A 24404-nucleotide genomic window follows, 5' to 3' on the forward strand; every position below is an offset into this window, starting at 1 on the left:
AAAATTCAGACGTGTTACTTCAATTAAGACTAATTTCGAAACTCCTTGTTTTTTTCGAGAAGATAGAAAACCATCAAGATCAGTTTTTTAACAGTTAACATTGAGCCATCGCTCCGCTTCAAATGGAAAATAAAAAGGTTTTTTTTCTCACAAAGTTCGTATATCATGTTTTTAGATTCTTCAATTTCATTTTTTTGAGGAATAAAGTAGATTAAAAATTTTAGACACCAATATTAACATCACAAATGAGTGAAACACTCGAAAATGTTTGTATTTTGTTGATGACTTGATAAAGGAGGTTGTGCCACTTTTTTTTGCAGGAAATCTGATCAAAAGGGTACCATAGTTGAGACCAGTTGGATATCTTCAAGAACTATACCAGACTTTTGCAAAAAATGTCTTGCGAGACCATTTGTTTTTCTAGGAAGATTCTTGCAAAAATAATGTGGCGTGATAACCAAAAGGTAAAGTGTGTAATTCTCACACAAATGATTGACAGTTCGATCTCCTACCTCCGTGAAGCTGTCTGTGTAAGAATGAGCTGTTACTTAACCATAGCTTCAGGTTGACCATAGCCTGGCCAATGTTGGCTACAATGATGGTACCACGTGAAAGTTTCAAACGCAATAAAACTGACCATATGCACCGAAAAGAGCAATGTGGTTCATGAAAAGAACAGCCTGAAATGTGGGGAATAATGATAAAAGGGCAGCTGAGAACAAGCCACAGTAGCCTATTGCTTTTCTGCTGCAAACCAAAATTATAATTATTATTATTATAATGTTTTGATTGTAAGATTCTTGCAAAGACATCAATCCGGATCCATGCGAAAAAGAATTGTTTTCACGACTTTTCAAAATTTTTTTTCTTCGGCTGAAAATTTTTCTAAATTGTATATAAATTCGCAATAATTTGGAATTGTTTAATGATTTTTTTGTTTTAAAATAACGTATTTTGCTCCTGGTGAGTTTTCATTTATTTTCCAACCAAAATTATTTCTAGGTCAGTTGGCACTAAAAATTAAACAAATAACGCGACGAGCAGTGAAAACAAGAAGATTATACAAAAGATATTTCACTTTTTGTTTTCCTCAATTGTTGGCTACCTTTCTGTAAAATCTTTAATTAAAACAATTAGTTTCATTTTTACTTGCAAAATGTCAATTCGTATAATCAAGTCTTATGATCTCATGTTTCTTAGTTTTGCTTTCACTTGCTACCCACGATATACAAAATTCTATTTTTCTAGTTTCTCTCATTGACAGCATATCCGTATGATGTGCTCGATTCATCCGGCTATTTTTAGCTGATTAGTTTTTGAGGTGAGTTTTTGTTTCTTTTTGTGTTTTTTTTTCAAAGTACTACAACATTTAGTGGCAAAAGAGCATTTATTAGTGATAAAATTTATAACCCCTCTTTCTCTTTTTCTATCTCTCTTTTGGTTTTAGTTTTTATTGTTTTGTAATATTGTAAATTAATCGATAAATGCATTAGCCCAGGAGTACAATAAAAAGAGTATATAGTCTATAACGAGAGAGATGCCTTGTGCCAGAGCAATGCTGAGAGCCGGATAAGTTGGGGGGATGAGGGGTTTGGGTTGAGTTGAACTTGTAATAAATACAGGGGGTTCCAGTTAGTGGGCTCTAATCTTGCTATTAAAAAGTGTTAGTTGTAAAAGTGATGAGGATAGTGGAGTTTAAACGTAGGCAGTTGAGTTAATACGTTCCGCCAATTTCTACTTATAATCACTTTAATTGCACTTATAGCCCGGAGAGATAATGCCAAAAAGTAGCATTACCTCACTACTCTTAACATCAACAACAACAACATCAACATCAATTCCTCCATAACAAAAACAAAAATAATCAATCCATTTAATTTACAAATCTTTCCTACCTTTGTTTCTATTTTCCCCAATCTCTTTTTACTCCTTTTCTGCTAAACGCTTTCTAAACGCCCCCATTTAAGCAACCCTTTTCCTTTCAATTTCCCTAAGTTTTTTCCACCTATCCCGTCCTGAGCTATCGACCAATCAGAATAGCCCATTTAGATCGGGCGTCTGATGTGCTTAGCTCTTCTGTTGTGCCCTTTCTTCAAATTATTGCTGCCCACAGTCATTTCTCAATTTAACAATTTTGAAAACCATCAACCAAAAATTCGTTTTAACGTGTCCAAACTTTTGATTTCTCGTCGGCAATAATAAAAAATTCGAAATATTGAACGAACTTGACAACATTTTGATTAAGTTTGTGAATTAAAACGAAAACTGGAAAAATAGTCAATTAGTATAATATCGCTATCCTTAATTCGTGACAATTTTCAATCGTAGTGATTCCTTAATAGCCCTCATCTAAGTGAAATTTGCCCGTGACAAGGGTGCATTTATCCTTTATTTTGCAAACAAAGCCCTTCCTCTTGGGCTAATATCCCTAATTGGGCGAATCTGTTCACGAATTGAGTACTATCCCCTGCGTCTCCCGGTGGGTGTCGATTGTCAGTGAGATATTCCGGTCGGAAATTGGGAATCAATTAGCCCGATTTGGGATTGTTCACACCTTTTCAAAGTGAAATACTTAAGAAACACTTTGGGGTGATTGCCGTTTCCGTCTCTGACTGTCGTTTTGGAAACTTGAAATTGAGAGTTTCGATTTATTCACTCAAAAAGGATTCATTTGCCTCAATAAGAGCAATAATTGACATTTATTTGTTTTGTTTTTACCTTAAAATCAGTTACTCGATTTAAAAATCTACCGATTTTAGGAAAGTTTTCAAAATTCTTAATAGCAAAGATTCTAGCAAACTATTCTAATCAGAGTTCTCATCTTTATTAGTAATTTCTAGCTATTAATTATTAAACAAAATGTCTTGTTCTGACCCAAACAGTCCCGTTAATTTGACTATACAAAGAGAAAATACTGAAAAAACCGTTCGAAATAACGTACCTAATATTGGTCAAAACCCGGACACTAATTCGGCAGTAAAACACGCTGAAAACTTACGATCATCGCTCTTGGCAGAAAATGAAAAAAGCATAACGAAGTCCCCGCGTGAACGCTTTTCAATCGACAATCTTCTGCTTAAAGCCGCAAGTTTCATCAACAACTCCCATGGTGACGTAACGAATGACGCAACATCAATCAGTAGTGATGTAAGAACAAGTTTGGACCACGTGAAGAAAATTATGTCATCGCAAGGATGCGATAACGTAACAAAATTGATCACGATGGCGGCCGCCGGTTCGCAGAGTGGGCTTTTGACCTCTGCTTCTGTTCTTAGTGGAGGTCAGCATGTGAACAACCAGTGTGACGTCAGAGTTGCAAGTAATGACATCAGAGTGAGTGCTTCACTGGCCAGAGATAGAGATGAACAGATGACGGCTATGATGGAGAGTGATGAAGGAAGCGAAGGCGATGATAGCTCATGTGAAGGTTAGTTGACAAACCGTTTTCGAAATCGAACCTGAAACTGATTTAAAATTTAAAAAATTTTTTTCAATTTATTCGAAAAACTTGGAAAAACTTAATAGAAAACTTGGAAAAGTCAGCTTGTGCAAAATGGGGTGCAAGAAAAATTATGCTCAGAAAACTTTTTTTTAGAAAATTAAGAAAAAATATCTTTTTCTTAAATTTCTAAAATTAAAAAGAAAAATCTTTTTGTTTGCCAACGGACCTTTATTTGGTTCAATTCTACAAATGATTTAAAAAAAAACTGAAAATTAGCGTAAAACTGACTTAAAACATGAAGCTTGGTGAACTGCGACTAGTGAAAATGGCATTAAAGTTTGTATAATACGTCGTATGAAATCCATTTTTGAACGTCGCGATGTTAGCAACATCTCTTCATTATCAAGGGAGAAATAAAGCGCCGATTAAAATTTATATTTGCGCTTTGAACCTCGTTTGATTTTGAATTAATATTGCTGACATTTCGACAACCAAAATTAATTTTACAGGAAGTATTTAGTATACATAGTATGTACTAGTTTCATTCACACAAACTTTTAGAATTAATTTTGCATTTAGAAGACGAAAATGATGACTCATGCAATCAATCAGCAGTTGGAATCCAATCAACAACAGGTGTTCCAGCGTCATTCCAGACCCACCTGTCCTCCACAGCAGCCGCCAATTTCCTCAAGAGCCAGACACTGGATTCGCTCCAGACTGCTGCGGCAAACAAGGTGGTAGTTTCCTCTGTGGGGGATGTGGGGGGAGGGGTGATTTCGCCCAGCACCGCAATTGAGCATTATGAGCAATGTCTCAGTGATTTACAGGGAGCGAATGCTGCTGGCGTTGGTTAGTTATTTAAACTTATCGCTAACAAACCAGAAGTAATGGTTAAGTGACTCTGCTTGAAGTCACTGAGAACTTCTGGCGTTTATCGAGAATCGCGAAGCGACTTTCGAAGTGACTTCTGCGGAGTCACTTAACCATGCTTAAAACACGGAACGCGCACGTTTTAAAATGACGAAAGTCAACGAAATTCAACTTCTGGCTGAGTAGCAACTTCTGGCATTTTGACTTCTGGCACTGCAGACTTTCGGCATTTTAAAATGTGCACATGAGTGTTTTAATTAAATGGAGGGAGTTTATACGAGATTTGAAAATTAAATACCACAACACTGCTGTACCGTTACGATTAAATTTGGATAACTTGAGCCATTTCCCCAGTCTGAACACCATAAAAGATTCTTAGTAATCATGCCAAGTTATACGTGATTGTTGGTTTTTATACTGAGCCACGCTCACATTTGTTTTTATGGAATCTTACATACTAAGGTTATAAATGGTTCTTGGTAAACATAAAAAGATCATAAACAATTGACCAGGTACATGAAAATTGTCAAAACACTTTTTTGGGCTTAAGTAACAATTATATGATTTTCACTTCTTAGTAGTCATATATAGAAAAATATATGTTCATCTTGGTTCGGGGAGTCTTTAAAAATGATCATATACAATCCTGACTTGTTCGTGATTTTGTAAAAACTGGTTGAGGTCCAATATCATCATTATTTTGCCTTGCTATTTACAAATTGGCACAAATTAGACGCGACTAAAGTTACCCGGATTAGGCTTTTTGTCATCTTCATTCATGAACGAGAGCTTTGAAAACAGATTTGACTAACACTTTGATCTATTGCAGTCTTTGAGTAATTATTACCATTTAAGGCAATTGAGCATAGCAAGGATCCATGATGGTTATGCGAAATCTGTTGCATTAACAAAAAATCCCAAAAATTTGAAACATTGATTTTAATTTTTTCTTTTTTCAACAGGTGTTGGGGGCAGGAGGAGGAAGAAACGAACAAGGGCTGCCTTCTCCCACGCACAGGTGTTTGAGTTAGAGAGACGATTCGCCCAGCAGAAGTACCTCTCTGGCCCTGAGAGATCAGAATTGGCAGCCGCTCTCAAACTAACCGAAACTCAGGTAAATTGTTGTTAGGGCTTTTATATCGCATAAGATTTGTTTTGTCTCTCCTCGTGTGAGTTTTACAGGCCAGAGTAAGTTAATTTTTTTGTATACTTTAATAAGATGCAATATATTGCCGAGGTTTTAAAACTTTATTACCCCAAAGTTTTCAAAACTTTAATAAATTACCCCAAGGTTTTCAAAACTTTAATAAATATATAATAAATTAAAAATTTATTAATATACATAAATGGCCAATCCCCTAAGTTTATACCGAAATTATTTACTTTTGTTCAGAAACGTAACCGATCTCTGATCATCACTTGGGCAAAACAATACTCCCCCCCCCCCCCCCCCCCCCAGATGTATTCGAGCATCCACCAGTTATGAACAAGTACATACACTGCACTGTTAACTAATATACTTAGGTAATCTTTTATTAATCCTGTATCTCTACAATTTAATATTTCACTTGTTTTCAACTTGATCCAATTGCTTTTAAGTTGATTACTAACCCTAGTCTGAAACACTTCAAAATACTTATCTCCCCAACACACTTGGATACGCATCACCTTTTAAACTAATAAAATTATCTATCTTTTCCGATAACAATTGTTTTACATTTGAACACTGCGGCTCTTCAAGTAGAAATGTTCCCGTTATTTCAGCTGGATAATTTAGGAAAGTACAACACTTGTTCACACTTTCTGGATTAGTTAGTTAGTTAGTTATAATTTTATATTTGTAACTGTCATTGGGAGCTCACTCCCTTCCCTAGATTTTGGGAACAAATGAAAAGTTAGCTAAAAATAATAGCCAAAATTTAAATAGAATTAAGAGAAATTGTTGATGTTTTCCAACAGAGTGCAAAAACTGTAATATATACTAACACTTTATCAAGAACTTTCATTATTTAATTGAAATTGCAGACAAAAATTTTTTGTTAGTGTTGACAAAATGTTGACAAAAAATCTTTTAATGTTTGCCGGAAAATCTTTGTCAATGTTGTCAAAATATGTTATTTAAGAGAACTTTTCACTATATCATTTTTTATATCCAAAGTTTGTATATATCAATGTTCACTGTTTAGATCAAAATCTGGTTCCAAAACAGACGATACAAGACCAAGCGAAAGCAGATCCACGGAGAAATTATCCCTTCTCAGTGTGTCGGGGGGCACTTGACCACAGCCGGGGGTGTAACCCTCGAAAGCAACCCCCACCTCACCCACCTACGCAAGTTGAGCGCCGCCCAACTTCAGATTGCTCTGACGTCACAACTGGCCAATAATTCCTCAATGCCTGCGCTCAACCCGCTTTCAAACTCAATCACAGCAACGTCACAATCGGTTGTCAATCCGTCATTAATTGGTTCCGCTGGGCTGGATTTCGCCGGCGCGGGTTCGATCCCCGCAGTCTCCGGTGGTGGAAACCCGCTTTTTGCAGGCGACAGTGTTGCTCAAAAAACATTTGCTCAATTGCAACTAGAACTTTTGCGGGCCACGACTATGGGAAATAATCCTTATCTTTCTCTGCTTTGCTATTCGGCTGCAGCGGCAGCGGCATCAACTGGAATTTTACCTCCCGGATGTCAACCAACTAAAGCCACGTCACCGGCAGGAATTAATACAAGCACATTTCCACAGCTGCAAAGTGCGGCTGGGTTTGCGAGTAAATTAGCCGGACTTTCCGGCCCAAATTCAAACAATATGCTATCAATTGCGAATTTGCTAGGGAACCAACAAACTGTTCCAACCACAAACCCGCAGTCTTTCAAGGCTAACTGTCCGACAACAGACGCTTCAAGTCTTGCGAAAAGTAACCAAAATCCAATCAACAAATTAAACATTTCACCAGCCGGTGACAAAGATTTTAAGCTGGCGATTGACCAGTCAAAAGCGCAATCAGACTTTTTGCTAGCTCCAGTAATCACTGCCAAAAGTATATAAAATCAAAAATTTTTGTATAGTTTTTATATAATTTTGTATAGTTTTGACATTGAGTATTAAGATTTTAGATAGAAAAAAATATAAAGGCAATAAAAGTTTATATCTTTTTCACTGTTTTTCATTCTAATGAGTTTTATAGAACAAGAAATTAGCTAGCTGTTGTGTATATAGCGCAACCAAGGAGGATCGGTAATGTGCACGTAAAGCTCCGAACCAATTTATCTTATATTTTTATTATCAATCTTAAAGGCTGTGCATCAAACAGTTAGAAGATACCCTCGGAGATACATGCATTCAGTCTTCAAGTAAGTTTTGCTCATTTCAAAAATGATATTTGGCTTTGAACAGACAATTGACATCGAGAAAAAAATAGTAATTAGTTTAGAAACAGTTTTTAGATTTTGGGTTGATTACAAATCAGCAAGCAAAGCAATTATATTACAGAAATTAATTTGACAAAAACCATATTCAAATTTGAAAAGGGCTGTAAAAGCAGCCAAGATATCAAAACTAAGAAAGAAAAAAAAACGACGCACAATATTTAGGGGTTAGATTCTCTTGAAATAAATTTAAAAACGCTTATATTTCTTTCGAAATATTTTTGGAGATCCCCAACAAGTGAAACTGGTTATGCCCTAGTTAAAAACTAATGCCAAATTTGCAAACATTTGCAAATTTTTGCTCAATAATGCCAAATTTGTAAAAATTTGCAAATTATCTCTACACAAGGTCAAATTTGCAAAATTTTGCAAATTAAGATTAAGTTTGCAAAAATTTGCAAACGATGGGCCGAGTTCGTTCCGGTCAAGCTCTGCGTAATTTATCAATGTGGGTTATTTTCGTACTCAGAGATTGCTTAATTTAATTGAAAAGTGTTCAAAGTACACCTTGTAAACGATTTGTGTGGTAAAATCACCCTACAAGGCCAACTGCGAACTGTAAGAGACACAAATATTCAGACTTATTTGCAAATAATTGCAAAATTAATGCATTATTTTACAAAGTTTGCAAATTTCGTTATAAATAATTGCAAATTTGACATTAAGTTAAGACTAGGGTGTTCCAGCACTTCCAATAAAAGAAGGCCCAGCAATTATGCGAAAAAGGGCTCGTCAATGGAAGACTTAACTTCGAGGCAGTTTTTTGTAAAATTGAAATCAAACAAAGGTTAATCTTTGAATATTTTTACTTTGAAAACGAGTTGAATATGTTCCCGAGTGCTCTACAGGTCAGTTTACTTTTGATTTGGTGCATTAGTGACATTTCTTCAAAAACATAATGAAAACTTTAGAAAATATTTGTCACATTTCACTTTTTTAATGTGAAACAAGATTAATTTCTGATCAGCTGTTGAGCATGATATCATTCGTTTATATTCCTTGCCTAAATATGAATAAAATGTTGAATTGTTGAAATAATGCTGCTCTATTCGACCCTTAGATTCTAAATTATGGAAATGGCGTGCTTAAAATCAATAGAAATCATTAAAAATCGTTAAAAAATTTGGAAATCATTAAGTGTATACTACTAAAAAGAAAAAAAGATAAATAAGTTACATTTTTGTCATTCTTTGCAATGTTTCCAGTTTTTTGTCAAGATTTAAATTCGTCATAATCACATACAATGTTCAATTTGTGTTGTAGGTTTCGTAATTAAGTTTTGTTAAGGAAATGGAGCGTCTGGATGTCACATAACAAGACAGAAGAAATGTAGACAAACCAAAATTTTGTATTTCGTTCAACGATCAGATTTGCGAAATTCAAAAGACAGTGAATTCGTTGCTTAGAATTTATTTAGATTTATCTTGTTTCACTCACTCATTTTTGCCTTTTTTCTATCAAAAAGTAAAATTGTCATTTTGAAAAAAAATCAAGTTTAGAGGACTACAGGTTAGTTCAAAAGTCATTCATTTGTTTCCCTTAAACTCTTTGTTGTCGCCACATTTTTTCTGTTTTAAGTGGCAGACGTTCATTAGATATCTGCTGTAAATTATAATGATAGATGATATAACCGAAAACTTTTATATTGAACAAAAAAACCGAAAAAACGGTTTTTAAAAATAATATTAAACAATAAAAAACTAGGGATGGCTGGAAATTTAATTACCGATAGTTTTTAAGAAGGCTTTAATTTATTTTATTAATTCATTTTTGATATAATCAACTGTATGAAAGAACATCATTGGGTTTTTTCTTCAAAACTGCTGTGGTACGGCTGTACCTTATTAAGTTCAAATTGTTTCATTTTTGTACCAATTCTGTTTAAGTTTGTCCTTAACTAATCAAAAGTCAGTGTTCACCTATTTTAAGTTTGCCTCAGACTAATAGGTCAAGCTTTCAGTTGTTCACATAACCCACTTTCATCATCTTGTCATTCCCTTAACTTTCATCATTTAGTTCAGTTGCTTTTTTTCTACTCTGTTTTCCAATAAGAAGAACCCTATGGGCTTCGAGGAGGATTTCCATGACAGATAAAACACTGTTGTATTGGTAGCTCAATTGCTAAGACAAACTAAAAGTGGTAACCTCACAGATTGGTAAAAGCTTGGATTTGCACCTCGAATCCCATTCTACAATCTCTAAGCGGTTTTGTGGCTCAGATACGTATCTCCACAATCAAGAATATCAAAACTGCGTAAAACTTTTTCCCTAATTGACTGCAAAAAAACTAATTGATTAAATCAAAACTTTTTGACCGAACAAAAGAAAATGATCAGGCATAAAGTTTCTGTGCTTACTTGAGATCGCAACAATCGTGAAAAAGTGTTTTGCCAATTAATGAAAATATTTATGTACTCAATTCGGTATTTTCGGCCTGTTGGAAATATTTAGCGAGAATATGTAATGGGCATCCTCAGAAAGCCCTGTCAAAAGAAACATAACATAAAAAAGAATTTTTTAAAAATTTTGTACCAAAGTATATGTTAATCAAATCAAAAGTCAATTTTTACTCTATTAAAACTTTATTTTTAAACCTTATTGATCGCCAAGCTGCTTTCAATACTCACATTTCTGTTTAGCTGATTTTGCGCTAAATTTGGCAATTTTAAGGTGATGGTTTAAGAGTAGTTATAGAATGGACTGCGAGATTACTACGGTAGTGAATCAATGGGTTGAGGAATGTTTTTAAAATATCACTTTAAGTTGGAGTGATATAGACTCAAGAGTTGGATTTTTATTTTGAGAAAATAGGGGTTGTTAACTTACCTTTGCCGTTCCATATATTTTGATTGAATATTTTTTTGGTCACATATGCTATATGCTTGCTTTGATATTGAGACAGCTCTTAGTCTGTTTTTTATGGTAATTTATCAACCGATGACAAAATATTACTTCAACTGCAAGATCCAAACTTTTTAAAATACTTCTTAGGAACTAAATCTTTTATTTTAAATAAAGACAAAACATCAATTATTAAGTTTATTTTACAGGTTTTCTTCGTTCCTAACTAAATCCATTTGGATCTAATCTTTTTAGTTTTTTCAGATTAATTTATATATGCCTATTTTTTCTTTCTTCATTGTTTTATTTATTTGTCAAGCTCTTTCTGATCAACTAAGCAAGGGACAACTTCTATGTTTTGTTAAATGCTGATTTTTGTTGACACAAGTTTGAATAAACAACAATCTTTTGGTCATTTAGCCGTGCACGGTTTTTCTTATCTCTGGATTTCATTTTTTTTTAAATGACGAAAAGCATTTCAGGGTTTCCTATTTTCATTTTGCGTTCAATCAACTTTCAACATTGCTTGCTTTACACTTTATTTATAGTCAATTTGTTTAATTTTCTATCACGTTTCTGAGAGCTTTTTATAACACAGAGGGAGAGAAAATAGTATCAAAGAGGCACAAAGTTTAATAATAAGTTGTAAACTAATTCCAAAAATTTTTACCTTTTTGATTTTCAGTTGAGTAAGAAAGTTTTCTTTAAATTTTGTTTAGAATTAATTTGCTACATTTTGACTACGATGAAGAGTCTTCCAGAAAGGTATAACTCATTTTTTGCCGGTGCACTCGATGATTAATATTCAAATTTAAGTTTCAGCTAATGAAGAATAATGCTCTGTTTAATTTTAATTTTTGGTTTCCAGATGTCCTTTTTTATTTGGAATAGTTCTTTTGTTTTATCTCTCCTTCAATTAGCATTACGTTATTTTAGTAGAGTTGATTTCATTTATTGTCCTTCATTGTAATGAAAAGATTACAAAGGCCTACTTAAAGATCAACTTCTGAAGTTTTGTCGCCATAGTTTCGCGAAACAAAATAGATCCGTTTTTTCCACACATTTTTCGGGTAACTAGCAGGTTTTCTACAGAACACAATTTTTAGATATTTATTCTGTTATAGCCCCTCACAAAATTTTGCACCCAACATTTAAAAGTGTTCACAAATGCTGATACTTTAAATGTGCTTTGCGTGTAGGAATACGAGCAATATGTCATCACTAAAAACTAACAAAACGAAGGTTTCAAATTAAGACATATGTTTAAAATAAAGTTTTGCATTTAATGTATGCATGAATCCAAACCTTTACGCAAGTTTTGGAGTCTGGAGCTACAAGAACTGAACTGATCATTGGGTTTATAATCCGGGGAAACTGTTGTAAAAGTGATTTACGAGCCGATTATTTTCTCCAAAAATAACGGGGAAAAGAGTGTAAAAATTTTTAAAAAATATAAACCCCTATTTCTTCGCTTAATTAGGGGTGTAAGAGTGTAATTATAGGTGTGTAATTATTTTTAGAAATTGAAGTAGGCAGTGAGCATTAATGCCCCCATCTTTCCTCTTTCAAACATGTTTCTACCATTTTGTGCATTACCCATTGCTCCAACTGATACTAGCATTAGGGGTGGATTAAGGGTAAAACCTCGGCCCTGGATTTATTTTACTCAACCACTCGGATGACGACGAAGATAAGCAGAGCGTTGGTATTGGTGAAAAATTCTCTTTTTTTTCGGGGGTGGGGGATTTCTAAAAATATCAGCTATATATATATATATATATATATATATATATATATATATATATATATATATATATATATGGCCGAGGGCGGTAATAGATAATGGCCTTCATTTTTTCAGCTAGCTGAGGACAGTAGTCACTTCTGAGCAGACCCCACCAGACAGTAATTTTTTGCAGTTTACAGCTGAGCAAGTCCGAAATTTGGTAACCGCGAGTTGATCAGAGCACATTTTATCATATGATCATCATATTTATCATTTGCTAGAAATCATCGTGATTATATTTAGTATCAATGTCAAGTAATACAAAACTGCGTATATTTATAATCCTTGACCATATACATTGTGGAACCTTAAAATTGATGATGTTAGACCACACTAACTTTCGATCAAAGCCATTTTGCATATTTGTCCAGTCTTTGATTGTATAAACACTGGACTTCAACCTTCTAAACACAATTGAAAAACAATTGATGTTAGAAAAGTTAACAGAGAAATAAGGATTTCCTAAGCACGCAATTAATTTCAAATATTGACTAAGAAAATGCGGCGTCGTGTTTAAAAGTCAACTCGAGTTTTGCTTAGTCGAATTTCGAGCTCAAATTAAAACTTCATTCTTTCTAGTAAAATTTGACTATTATAGGTTAACGTTCCTTATGCGTTTTAACTGATTATTCACTCGTAATGGCCAAAAGACTGGCCGAGAAAACCCGAAATTGGGAAGAACGTAAACGTCCGACTGGGTTAATTGACGATTTAGATAACGACGATTTGTACATAGAAAGCAATCCGAACCCATACGAACCCACATCGTACACCACACCTTCGCCTGCTGGAAATGCGAACTATTCTGCCGATGATGATGAAATTTCAATGATACGACGACAAATCTCAGTTATTTTATGCGCTGCTTCGATATTCTTCGAAGGGATAAATCTGTCACTTGCGGGCCCGTTTTTCCCAGATCAGGCAATCAAAAAAGGTAAGATGTTATTGTGCACCGGCTGCTTTATAAATAGAGTGCGCTGCAATTTGAGCTTAAAATTGATATCAACACCAAATATGAGCTCTAAACTGATTTTTTCTTACAAAAAATACTGATTGTGCAAAAATTTTTGTGAAAGACGCGAGATAGCCGCGTGAATGTGGCGTGATAGCCGAGAGGTAAGGTGTGTGATTCACACGCCAATGATTGAGAGTTCAATCCCCTGCCTCCGTGAAGCTGTCTGTGTGAGGATGAGCTCTTACTTAACCATAGCTTCAGTTTGACCATAGCCTGACCAATGTTTCCTTCAATGATGGTACTACTTGAAAGTTTCAGACGCAAAAAAAGAAGGCATAGTCACCCAAAAAGAGCAATCATAAAAAGAACAGTCTGAAATGTGGGGAGTAATACAAAAAACAGCAGCTGAGAACAGGCCGAAGTCGTCTAATGCTGTTCCGCTGCGATTACGCCGGAACCAAAATTAATTTAAAAGAAATCCTCCAACTGCTTTCAAAGTGAACAAAAGTGAAAATTTTGCTTGAGAACATTTTTTGAGATTGACCTGTTAGTGTACTGCAATTTGAGATATTCAGTCATAAATTGAGTGAACGACATCTTTGCGTACAGTGAAATCATTAATAGGGTGTATCGAAAGACATATTCTAATGTACTTGTTTGAAAACGTAGATGTCTTCTATATCCGTCTTCTCTATCCGGAACGCTGAAAAAACTCTTCGTAAGATAAGCGGTAACAAGCTAGAAATTTCGCCACAATTTTTGTGCATAATTTGGGTAGTGAATACGTTGAATTTAAAGAAACAAATTCAACGCATTCACCGTAAAATTATGTAAGAAAACTAGGATGAATTTTCTAACATGTCAATGCTATCTGCTACTTTCATCTCACAAAATTTCAACGTTTCTAAACCTTGCTCTTTTCCTGGTTGAACGCTTAAACTTCTCTGTGTGAGATTCGAACCACTGCATCTTTATCGCCTCTTCTACCAGTGTACCACAAAATTAATTTTTCTTAAAGATTGTATCCTTTAACATTTGGACTCTAACTTTACGTATATTAGCGTTCACAAGCATAGATTTTACGTATTTTTGTGGATTTCAGCGTATATATTACATAATTATGCGTTGAATTTAGCGTTGATCTTGCATAAATTTGCATTTCTAAGCGTAGATCTTACATAATCTTGTGTTGAAATTAACGTTGGCCTAAGATATTTTTGCATAAAATTTTGCATAAATTTAACGCTTAATTTTAAATTTTGAACTTATGAAATTTAGCGTTCAATTTAGCGTTGATTATAAACCAACTCAACGTTTAACTTTAGATTGATCTTGAATATTTTAGAGTTTAAGATAGTGCTCAACTTACATGAAACCAACACAAACTTTAGCGTTGATCTTAGATAAAATAGCGTGTAATTTCACGCTGATCTTGAGCTTTTTCATGCCTTATTTTGGGCATTTTGATTATATCTTATTCCAAAAAATAATTTTTCTAACTTTTGGTATAAAACCTTATTTTATTCCAAGACAATCTACGGAATTTTTTTCGCTTGAGACTTTGTGTACACTGTGGATCTCCCATACCAAGTGTTGTTGGACATGAATAAATCCGTGATCAGATGACAATTTTCGTTTTTTAATGGACAAAATCAAAATGTCCAAAATCATGCATGAAAACCCAACTTTATCCTGGCAGGGTTCACCAAAATATTTTATCAGATTGAGACTTTATATAATAGGTCTGATGTTGAATCAGCTATTTTTCTAATTATGAAAAACAAAATCGCATTTACAAAACTGGAAGCGTTTCAAAAAAAAGCTGATTCTCGTTTCAACGCGGGCGTGTCGTCTTACATTCGATGATGAAAGGCAAAAGAAATTTGAAAGAACTTTAGAACAGGCGTCGAGCAAGAGCTATGTTTTTGTGAGTTATTATGTTGGCTATAGAACGATCCGCTGCGGTGAGTTTTTGTTTCTTTGTTGATTTATCAAATGCTAGATACTGAAACTGCGCAGGCATTACAATAACACGGGATTTCATTTTGATTCAAAATATTTTAGTTTTTTTCCGGAAAAAAAAACGTTTGTCTTAGGTGGGCTTTTAACCATTGTTTAATGGGTTGCTCTGTTAACAAACTGGGCTAATTCTTCAACTAACGCCAACGAAAAAACTTTTGAAGCAAATTTAATCGATGAAGAGCTTATCTGCATTAAAACTGTTTTCAGCGTCAACCTTAGAGAAAATAATTGAAAAGAATGAACATTTTTGATTTAATAAGTTTGATCTGTTTTCTAAAAATATTATTTGCCTATTGAAATCAATTGAAAATTTTGGTATCAACCACTTTTTGAGAGTCACAAAATTGTGAAATAAGTAATGATTTCTAACATGAAATTTGTAGAAATGAGGAACGGCATTTCGAGACTTCTTAATAGTTATTGAAAAATGTGAAGCATAAAATCATTGCTTTCTTAAAACCTTGAGTACTTTCAGAATGCAGGGTTTTTGAATTTAAAAACTCAAAAACCGGTAATGTTTTTCAAACATTATAACTTTGCTCTGTTCTTTTTTATCCCACTTTTTGTTCATAAAGTTTTTATTTTTGTTGAATGGCAAACCGATAGCTCAACATTTTCTGAGAATCAAAATCAAACAAGTCACATCTTCTGCTTTGTTTTTGCATAACGATGACCTTGGCAACAAATTACGTAAAAAAGAAAATTATGATGAAACGTCAATGTTGAACTTGAGTGAAGAGAATGAATAAAACTATTAATTATACTTGTCAAACAAAAAAAAACAACAAAATCAAAGAAACTAAAATTTTTTGCTTCAATTTCATTTACGTTTTTGTGAAAATTACCAAGAAAAAATCGTTGAATCGTCAGTACAATAAACCAAAATAATGTTTTCTTCTCGGTTGTCGCCTTTAGCGTAAACTGACAAAATCTTGTGTATAATACCTAAATTGCTTTTTTTCTTTGACTTACTACGAAGTACAGTTTTTAAACTGGCATCAGTCCATATTTAATGATTTTAATTAGGCTTTTAGTTTAAAAATATTGGTTTTAAGTAGGCGCTAATTGTTTACCGCAGAACTTCAATCAAAAATTTGTTTTTTGGCCAAACATTTCTGTAATTTGAACGATTTGTTTTAAGATGACATTAGGTGTAAGAGTAAGAGTCAGAGATGAAATAACTTGAGATTCAATAACTTTAAAAATAAGAGACCATCTTGACCACATTTTTGTGTCTGTGCAGCCCATGCTTTTGTGAAAATTGGTTTTTGTTATTCACTTCAGGAGTATGAGTCCCAAAAAAGTTGTAAATGTAATTGATCACAGGGCCAACAATGATTGGGTCGGTATTTGGTGCTTTCTCTGCAGAACCGAAAGTGATTAGTTAGGATGATAAATGATACCCTAGATTCCATATAGAGGTTATTTGATGTTATTAAAGTTGTTTATACTTAATTTTCCTCTCATACCTTGTTGCTAAAATCTGGACTTGTTCAAACCTGCTAATCTTGACAATTTTCATATTTCGCAATTTGTTCACTTTGCGTGGTTCCAAAGATTCTTCTTAACTTTACTTGTTCAGAGATTTAGAATTGGATTATAAATTATTATTAATCGGTGATTTAATCTCTGATTTCAATTTGTTAATTTAACCGTTCGCAACCTCATTTGAACTAACAGACTAAGTCAAATGCCTAGCCGAAATCAAAAGATAGCAACTTGATGCAATAGCGCCGCGAAATCACAATAAAATTTTAATCTCAAACCTAGTCATTCGCACCGCGATTTAACTCAAAATAAAACTACGTTATTCGCGTACGATAGTGAGGAAGCTACATCTGAAAAATAAACACTTGTATTTTATTCCACTTGTATTTTGCTCCAAGAATATTGAAATGGTCACCATATTTATTGGTCTTGTATTTGATTAACTAATAAAATTATCAAATATGGATCAATACAGATAGCGTAAGAAAACCAGTCAATATGAACATAGCCTAGCCATGTGGTAAGTCTTATTAAATTTATTGACAAAAATATGTGTTCCTGTTCCTTTGACCTAGTCAGGTCGATTTTCGATTTCGAAAAGCTAAAAAATTGAAAAACGAAAAAAATTATCAATTTAAAAATTTTGCCATACCATTACACATTCCCATGATTGTTATATGATTGCTTTAATATTGTTATTTTCGGCTAATTTTTCCTGCCATCTGTAATTGCTTACTCTTTTGGTTTCACTGTTGTCAAACTTGCAATGTTTACCTTTGTTACCCGAGTTAACCCTAAGTTCTCTACCTTTGCTGGACTTAATTATCATCATCACATTTAGGCTTCTTGTTTTTTGTTGCTTTATGAACTGCTCGCTTATCTTGTTCCGAATGGCTTCAACTCGTCGTCAAATCAAACCCGATTCTGAGCGACAAATTTTTGAGGTCTAACTCAAGAAGAAATCGGCTGGACAATCGCCGTGGGTGAAATCTCTAGCGCTGTGACCCTCATAATTTTGACCAGAATTCTTTCGCCCAAAATGACAAACTTCTTTCTACTAACTGGGATGCTCTGGGCCGGGGTGGCTAACATATTATTCGGATGTGTCGACTTCATTTCGGACCCGTTTCAGTTTTTTTTCTGGAGTAGTGCATGCAAAATCGTTGACGGTGTCGGATCCACTTTCGTTCAGAGCACTGCAATTACAATTTTATCCAGAATTTATCCAGATAAAGCCGCTGCAATGGCTACCGTCCTGCAAATATCTTTCGGACTTGGCATCCTTATGGGTCCGTTTGGGGGCAATTTTTTCTACGAAACATTATCATCGTATAAAGCTCCTTTCGTAGTTTGCGGTGCTACAGAGTTGCTCATTTTAATACCGACTATATTCTTTTCGCCATTATACAAGCCTGGACCACTAAGCGACTATATTTCAGCAACGAGGAAAAAATCGAGCTTGAAATTTCTGAAGTTCGTTTTCAAACCGAAGATTTTACTGTTCGTTATACCAGAAATGCTTGTGTTTTCCGCGATTGGTTATAAAGATACGGTTTTAGCCGAATATTTAGAAAAGCGCTTGAAAATGACGGACGATAAGATTGCTTACATGTTCATACCGTTTTCTGTATCGTATGTTTTAGCTGCGCCCGTTTTGGGCTTTCTAACCAGAAAGGGACTCGGATCTTTAATTTTATTGGTTGGCGAAGCGATTTGCTCCATTTTCTGCTTTATAAACTTTCTGTTTCTTATTATCCCAAGCTTGGAAAATCTTTACGTTATAATTAGCACCCAGATTCTTTTTGGGTTTTCTGTAGCGTCAATTTTCAACCCGCACTATTTAGTGATTGAAAAAATTGCATCGAAAGAGGGTTTTAGGGATATCGAAGAAGTGAAAACTTTGGGTGCTTTGTCATTTGGGCTAATTACGAATTCGAGTATTTCGATTGGCTCTTTCCTCTTCGGCGGGTATTTCTTCGATAAATTCGGATACTATTACACGTTTTTAATTTACGGAATCTTATTGGCTATCTCGACTGTATGGGAATTCGGCTTCATGTACAGACACAAATTGCTGAAGAAATTGTATTATGCTGCGAATCGGGTTGACTTAGAGGAGTCGATTTCGATAAGGCAAATTCTGACCCGGCAAGTTATGGACTAGAGAAAAACATGGAAATAATATTAATAGCAGATATTTTGTAGGTTTTCTAATTACAGTTTATTTATTACATTTGATGCTGAAGCAAAGATATGATTGAAATACTTGTCAATTCGAGTTAATAAAGTACAAAGTTGCTCATTTAATGGCATCAGCATAAACAAGAAAACATAAATAGATCATGAAAAACAATTGAAAGAAGCTTTGAACCCATTAGGGTGAATTGTCAGGCTCAAAATGTCAGCGAACTGAAGCTAAAAACTGTAAGAAATGCAGTGCATACTGCAAATGCAGTGAAAGAAAATTATAGTGTTAACAATTGTTATTATTAAAAAATGCCCAGAAATTCTTACACAAAGTCACAAAAGTCTCTCCTCAAATTTACGTACTAAAATAGCGTAAAAATGCGATGTAAATTGCAAATACGCAGTAAATTGCAGGTTATCATCACAACAGCGTGAATCTCATTTCATTACAAAACAAATAGGGTGTGTTCCCCCCAATGTCTTTTATAAACCACCCATACACAGGCTATGTGTAGTTATATAGCACTATACTATGTAAAAACGGCACGTGGGCCATGGGTCGTAAAATCTACTTCTGCCCACTACGATGCAGGGCCTAAAAAGGAAAGATCCAATAAATTTAATCAAAGTTGATGGTTGGTTGCGCATTGAAAGAAGTTATAACAAAAAACAATCAGAACAAGGTTATCGAAGTAAACTGAAAACGTCATTTTTTATTCAGTGCCGATTTCAGCTGTCTTTTGACGATTTCCCGACTAATTTCGACCAATTTCTCGGCTCTTATGAAAGATTTCTTTGCTTTTTTTTTGCGTTTTTCATTTATTAATTTGAAGTTTATGGACTTGCCTATTTTTATTACTGGACCTGAATTTAGAATTTAGACTGAACAAGTCTTGATCAAGACGTGGATTTAGACTTTCCAAGTTTTGGTCAAGACCTGGATTTAGACTTGTCAAGTCTGGGCCATGATATGGATTTAGACTTGCTAATCTTTGCTTAAGTCTTGCATTTAGACTTGTCTATTCTTGGCTGATGCGGGCACAAAACCTGACTTGTAATTAGACTTGCCCAGCCCTTAAAATTACTTGGTGGTAACTGATGTTATTCAGAACTATTAGTACGTTAATTCCCCTTGAAATCTCGATACGGGTAAAATCAAGCCAAATAGTGAGAGGATAATTGCACCTGTTCAAAATTAAAGATCATTAGCTTGTTTAGATAACTGTTTTTAAAGCGCTCTTCAAAATTAGAAGTTGCGCGCTTTTGTTGTCATTTTTTAACTCTGCAGTAGATACAGTAAAAATTAAATGTTAACGTAACCAGTAAAATGAGCAGCATATGAAAAAACAAGCAAAAAAATCTACATCCAGAACTCAGCCAATGAGTGATAGCAAGTTTTGGCCGGGATGGGACCTCAGCATCAATTTTTTAAATGGTACGGAAACATCATCAATTATATTTTGTGATACAAAAAAATTGAGGTTCATGGTTTCAAAAATCTGAATAGATGTTTGCAAAAACTGTTTCAAAAACTGAAGAGAAAAATGTCGCACAACAGAAATACACACACACACGCACTCACACACTAATATATATATATATATATATATATATATATATATATATATATATATAAATATTCGTTGGTTGAAGTTACCAACTCAATTATCAAATTGAAAAGCGCTTCAAGGCCATTTCAAGCCTTAAAACTAGAATAGCGTGATAAGTGAAATTTAATGCTACATTCTACTGAAGCCATACGGATCTGTTCACTTTTTTCAACATTTATTTTTAGCAACTATTAATAGTGCACAATTGTCTTACATGAAGTGAAACTCAAACTCGAACTACCTCAACCACCAGAAAAACAATACTACGACTTAACATTATTGCATCAGATTCTTTGCGATTGGATTGCGAATCAACCTGCTATTGGTACAGAATATTCTACAAAACTTCTACATGGTTAACAAACTTCCCATGACATCAAATTTACACTGAAAAGTGACGTTATGGAGAAGTGTTTACATTCTGTCGACATTATTGTCTACAACCAATCAACACTTGAATTTGACATGTAAATCCACGTGACTAGCGGCATAAAAGGAGCTTGAAAAACTACCAAAAATCAGTTGAATTTTGCATTTTTGGTTATATTAAATTGACATACAGTGCGTATTGAAGCACACTTTCTTTAGCGGTAAATTACTTGTTATCATGTTTTGTTTCCTTAGATCATATTGGTGATTGTACAGCCTAACTTTACTCTGATTTTTTGAAAATAGAATTGACTTTGAAATTCTCAAGTTTTCACACTGCGGAACGAAGTTGTAATAAGTAGAGTTACAGAGCAGAAAAACTGTTCTTTCTTGTTTCATTCAATTACCAGTTGCCTAGGCTGATTCCAGTTTCTTGATTGGTAAATCTGAGAACTTGGTTTCAAAGAAATCTAAAACCTTGTATTTTGCCCATGTATTAACGTTGGGTATAAAATATAAATTCCGGGCCCATCAATATAGTTTAAGTTATTTTTATTATTCTTTCTTCAAACTTTGGGCCTACCCAGCGTGCATAAGCACACAATTTATTTTGTTCTTAGCATTTGTGGTTAAAGAGATATCATTGAAAAATCCCCTAATTTGAGACTAATTGGATATTTGAAACTTTGGTTTTTTGCTTAATTGAAGCAAATTTATTTGGCATTCAGCAAAGCTGAACAAGTAGTTATTTGAAATTATTGAGCAACAAGTAATGCAACGGTAATCTACAGTATAGCGGTAATACACTTCTCAAAAGTTAACTGCAAAAACACAATATCCGGACAGATTTGAAACCGCTGAAACGAACTGGGCGGTGTAAAGTTCTCCATGACTTTGATAGGAGAGCAGCCGTAACATTTGGTCCGCCGACCCGGACAGTGAAAGACAAACTACTGTCCAATCTGATGAAGAGGTTGCCGAAGGCACCCCCCAAAGACAATCAAACGAATCAAAAATGCAACGCCATTGAGGCAAAGCGAAAGGAGCGAGTGCAATTCACAAAACACGTTGAAGAGTTGACCTCGCTTAAAAGAAACATACAGCAACCAGGCAACCCAAGCACAACTCTCAGAGAGGAGCTTCAACCAGGAGCTCAAAGTTATGACAAGAAGTTCCAAGATTTAGTGGAAGAAATTAACACTAAAACGGGGATTGGCTACAAAATAATTGAAGAATCAGATCGACCCAACAAATTAAAGGTCCTCCACCAACACACTGTTCACCTTCTGGAGGAAGAAATAACCAAGCAACTTCAGCGTTGAAATAAGCCAGTGCCCTATCAAGCTAATTTTGTTGAAGAACGTCTGAAAGAAGCAACAACGTGCAAAGCAAGTTCGGACTATCATTAGCGTGCATATATAAGCAAAGGCACGCAATCAGCAATGAATGCAGAGCAAAGCAAAACAATTCCAGCAGTGAACGACAGCGAAAGCAATGACAACTACCCAACGGACAACCCAGTTGCTCAAACAATGCAAAATGGAGCAACAGCAAGCGGTCGAGATTCGGAGAATGTTTCGGAAACATTTTTAGCAAAGCAAAGGCGAGAGGAAAGGATGAAGAAATTCGATATCGAATTTAAAACCAAGATGCGACTAGAACAGGCACAATTCGAGCGGAGCAGGCTAGAGCTGGAATTGCAACTGAAGGAACTGGAAACCAGAAACCAAGCATCAACTACTGGAGGAAGTGCGCGAGCTAGAGCGCATAGTGAAGAGAACAGCGTTAGAGAACGATGATGCTCGTTCCCAATCAACTGGTGCTCGAGACAAATCACCCTTCAAATGGAACCAAAAGATAGCTCAGACTGGGCCAGCAGGATTGACAACCTTCTAACACCAGAGCGATCAACAGCTCGCTTCGAAATAACCCCTGAAGTGAACAGGAAAAGTCATTTCTCACGATATCGCAGTTCACGAGACCGATCCTCAAGTGTTGAAGACCGGGACGTTTCTCCCCGAGCTGGTCTACTACGGCAAAACAGTGGGTACGCAGGCAGCAGTAGCCTACCAAAGCTGAAGTTGAACAACTTTGACGGAAACCCTCTCGAATGGCCGGAGTGGTCTAGTATGTTCATTGCTACAGTGGATCAACGACCAATACCAGACTCAGAGAAGATGAGCCATTCAAAAACTCTACTGACAGGCAACGCAAGGTCAGCAATCTCTGGAATGGGCTATTCTGGACAGTTCTATGGTGCTGCATGGAGCATTCTGAAGAGGAAAATTGGAAGGCCTCATGTGATTATTGATGCACAACTGGAGATTCTTCGCAAAGCAAGTCAGGTAAAACCTAACAACTCAACAGGTCTGATCAGTTTCTCAGTTACTGTTTCGAACTTTGTGAATATGCTCAAAGTGTACAAGCAGATCTGCAATCAAGCTCGACACTGTATATGGCAATAGATAAACTACCTCAAGTTCTCAAAGAGAAGTGGTGGTTCTATGTTGATGATAAATATGAAGATTGGCCTGATCTGATTATGTTTGAAAAGTGAATATCTAGCATTCGTGCACGCAGGGTTTTCAGCTTTTAAGGGAGAGCGAAGAGAAGAAGACCGTTTGAGACAAACAGTTCTCAAAAACATCGAACTTCAGTGCAAATTCGAACGTGATTAAACGAAGCAAACGCAAACTGATCACTGTCCACTGGGTGATGGCACTCACAAAATATGGAACTGTCAACTATTCACAAACATGAGTGTGATTGATCGGTACGCAGCAGGGAGGAAGCAACGCTTATGTTACTGATGTCTACGCAAAGGACATGCAATCAAAGATTGTAAAGTCAATGCGTGCTGCATCAATGGATGCATCAAGAAGCACAACCGAATGCTACACTCAGAAAACCGAATGGACGAGGGCAATCACGCAGTCAACGTAAGCGCAGCAACAATCAACCAGAGTAACGAAGTTACTAGCTTTCTTCAGATAGTTCCTGTCTCAATACAGAGCGGTGGCAAAAGGTTGAACACATAAGTTTTTCTCGATAGTGGATCAACGGCTTCATTCATCGAACAAAGTGTGCGAGGGAAATTACGAGCCCAAGGCACCGATGTGATGCTCAACATAGCCGGCATACAAGGAACAAAGGACCTGAAGACAGAAAAGGTTCCTCTCAAAATAAAGGGACTACATTCAAAGGTGCATTCAATCGAAGCGTTTGCACACCCGTCAATTTTCATGGGAAATACAAACTACAACTACAACAAGCTGAGGCAAAGCTTCAATCACTTGAGTGTTCTACCCAACAAAAGCTTCAACTTGATGGAAGTTGGCATCATCCTTGGTCAAGATGCTCATGAGCTACAACGCCCATTGGACTACAAGATAGGAACATGACGT

At 35.3% G+C, this 24404-nt stretch overlaps 2 protein-coding genes across 2 annotated transcripts; both read left to right on the forward strand.

Annotated features, from left to right (window-relative positions):
• The first annotated feature begins 2118 nt into the window (after positions 1-2118).
• LOC142352808 (uncharacterized) lies at positions 2119-7440 on the forward strand. The gene is made up of 4 exons (XM_075404941.1): positions 2119-3427; positions 4022-4294; positions 5278-5429; positions 6502-7440. Exons 1-4 carry the CDS (start codon positions 2860-2862, stop codon positions 7357-7359), a joined length of 1851 nt encoding a protein of 616 aa, XP_075261056.1. The 5' UTR covers positions 2119-2859; the 3' UTR covers positions 7360-7440.
• A 5367-nt stretch (positions 7441-12807) lies between these two features.
• On the forward strand, positions 12808-19106 carry LOC142353046 (MFS-type transporter SLC18B1-like). The gene is made up of 2 exons (XM_075405234.1): positions 12808-13303; positions 17779-19106. The coding sequence occupies exons 1-2, from the start codon at positions 13006-13008 to the stop codon at positions 18996-18998; spliced, it is 1518 nt and encodes a 505-aa protein (XP_075261349.1). The 5' UTR covers positions 12808-13005; the 3' UTR covers positions 18999-19106.
• Positions 19107-24404: the final 5298 nt, after the last annotated feature.

Source organism: Convolutriloba macropyga, chromosome 14, assembly GCF_964194025.1.
Source record: "Convolutriloba macropyga chromosome 14, txConMacr16.3, whole genome shotgun sequence".
Lineage (NCBI taxonomy): Eukaryota > Metazoa > Xenacoelomorpha > Acoela > Convolutidae > Convolutriloba > Convolutriloba macropyga.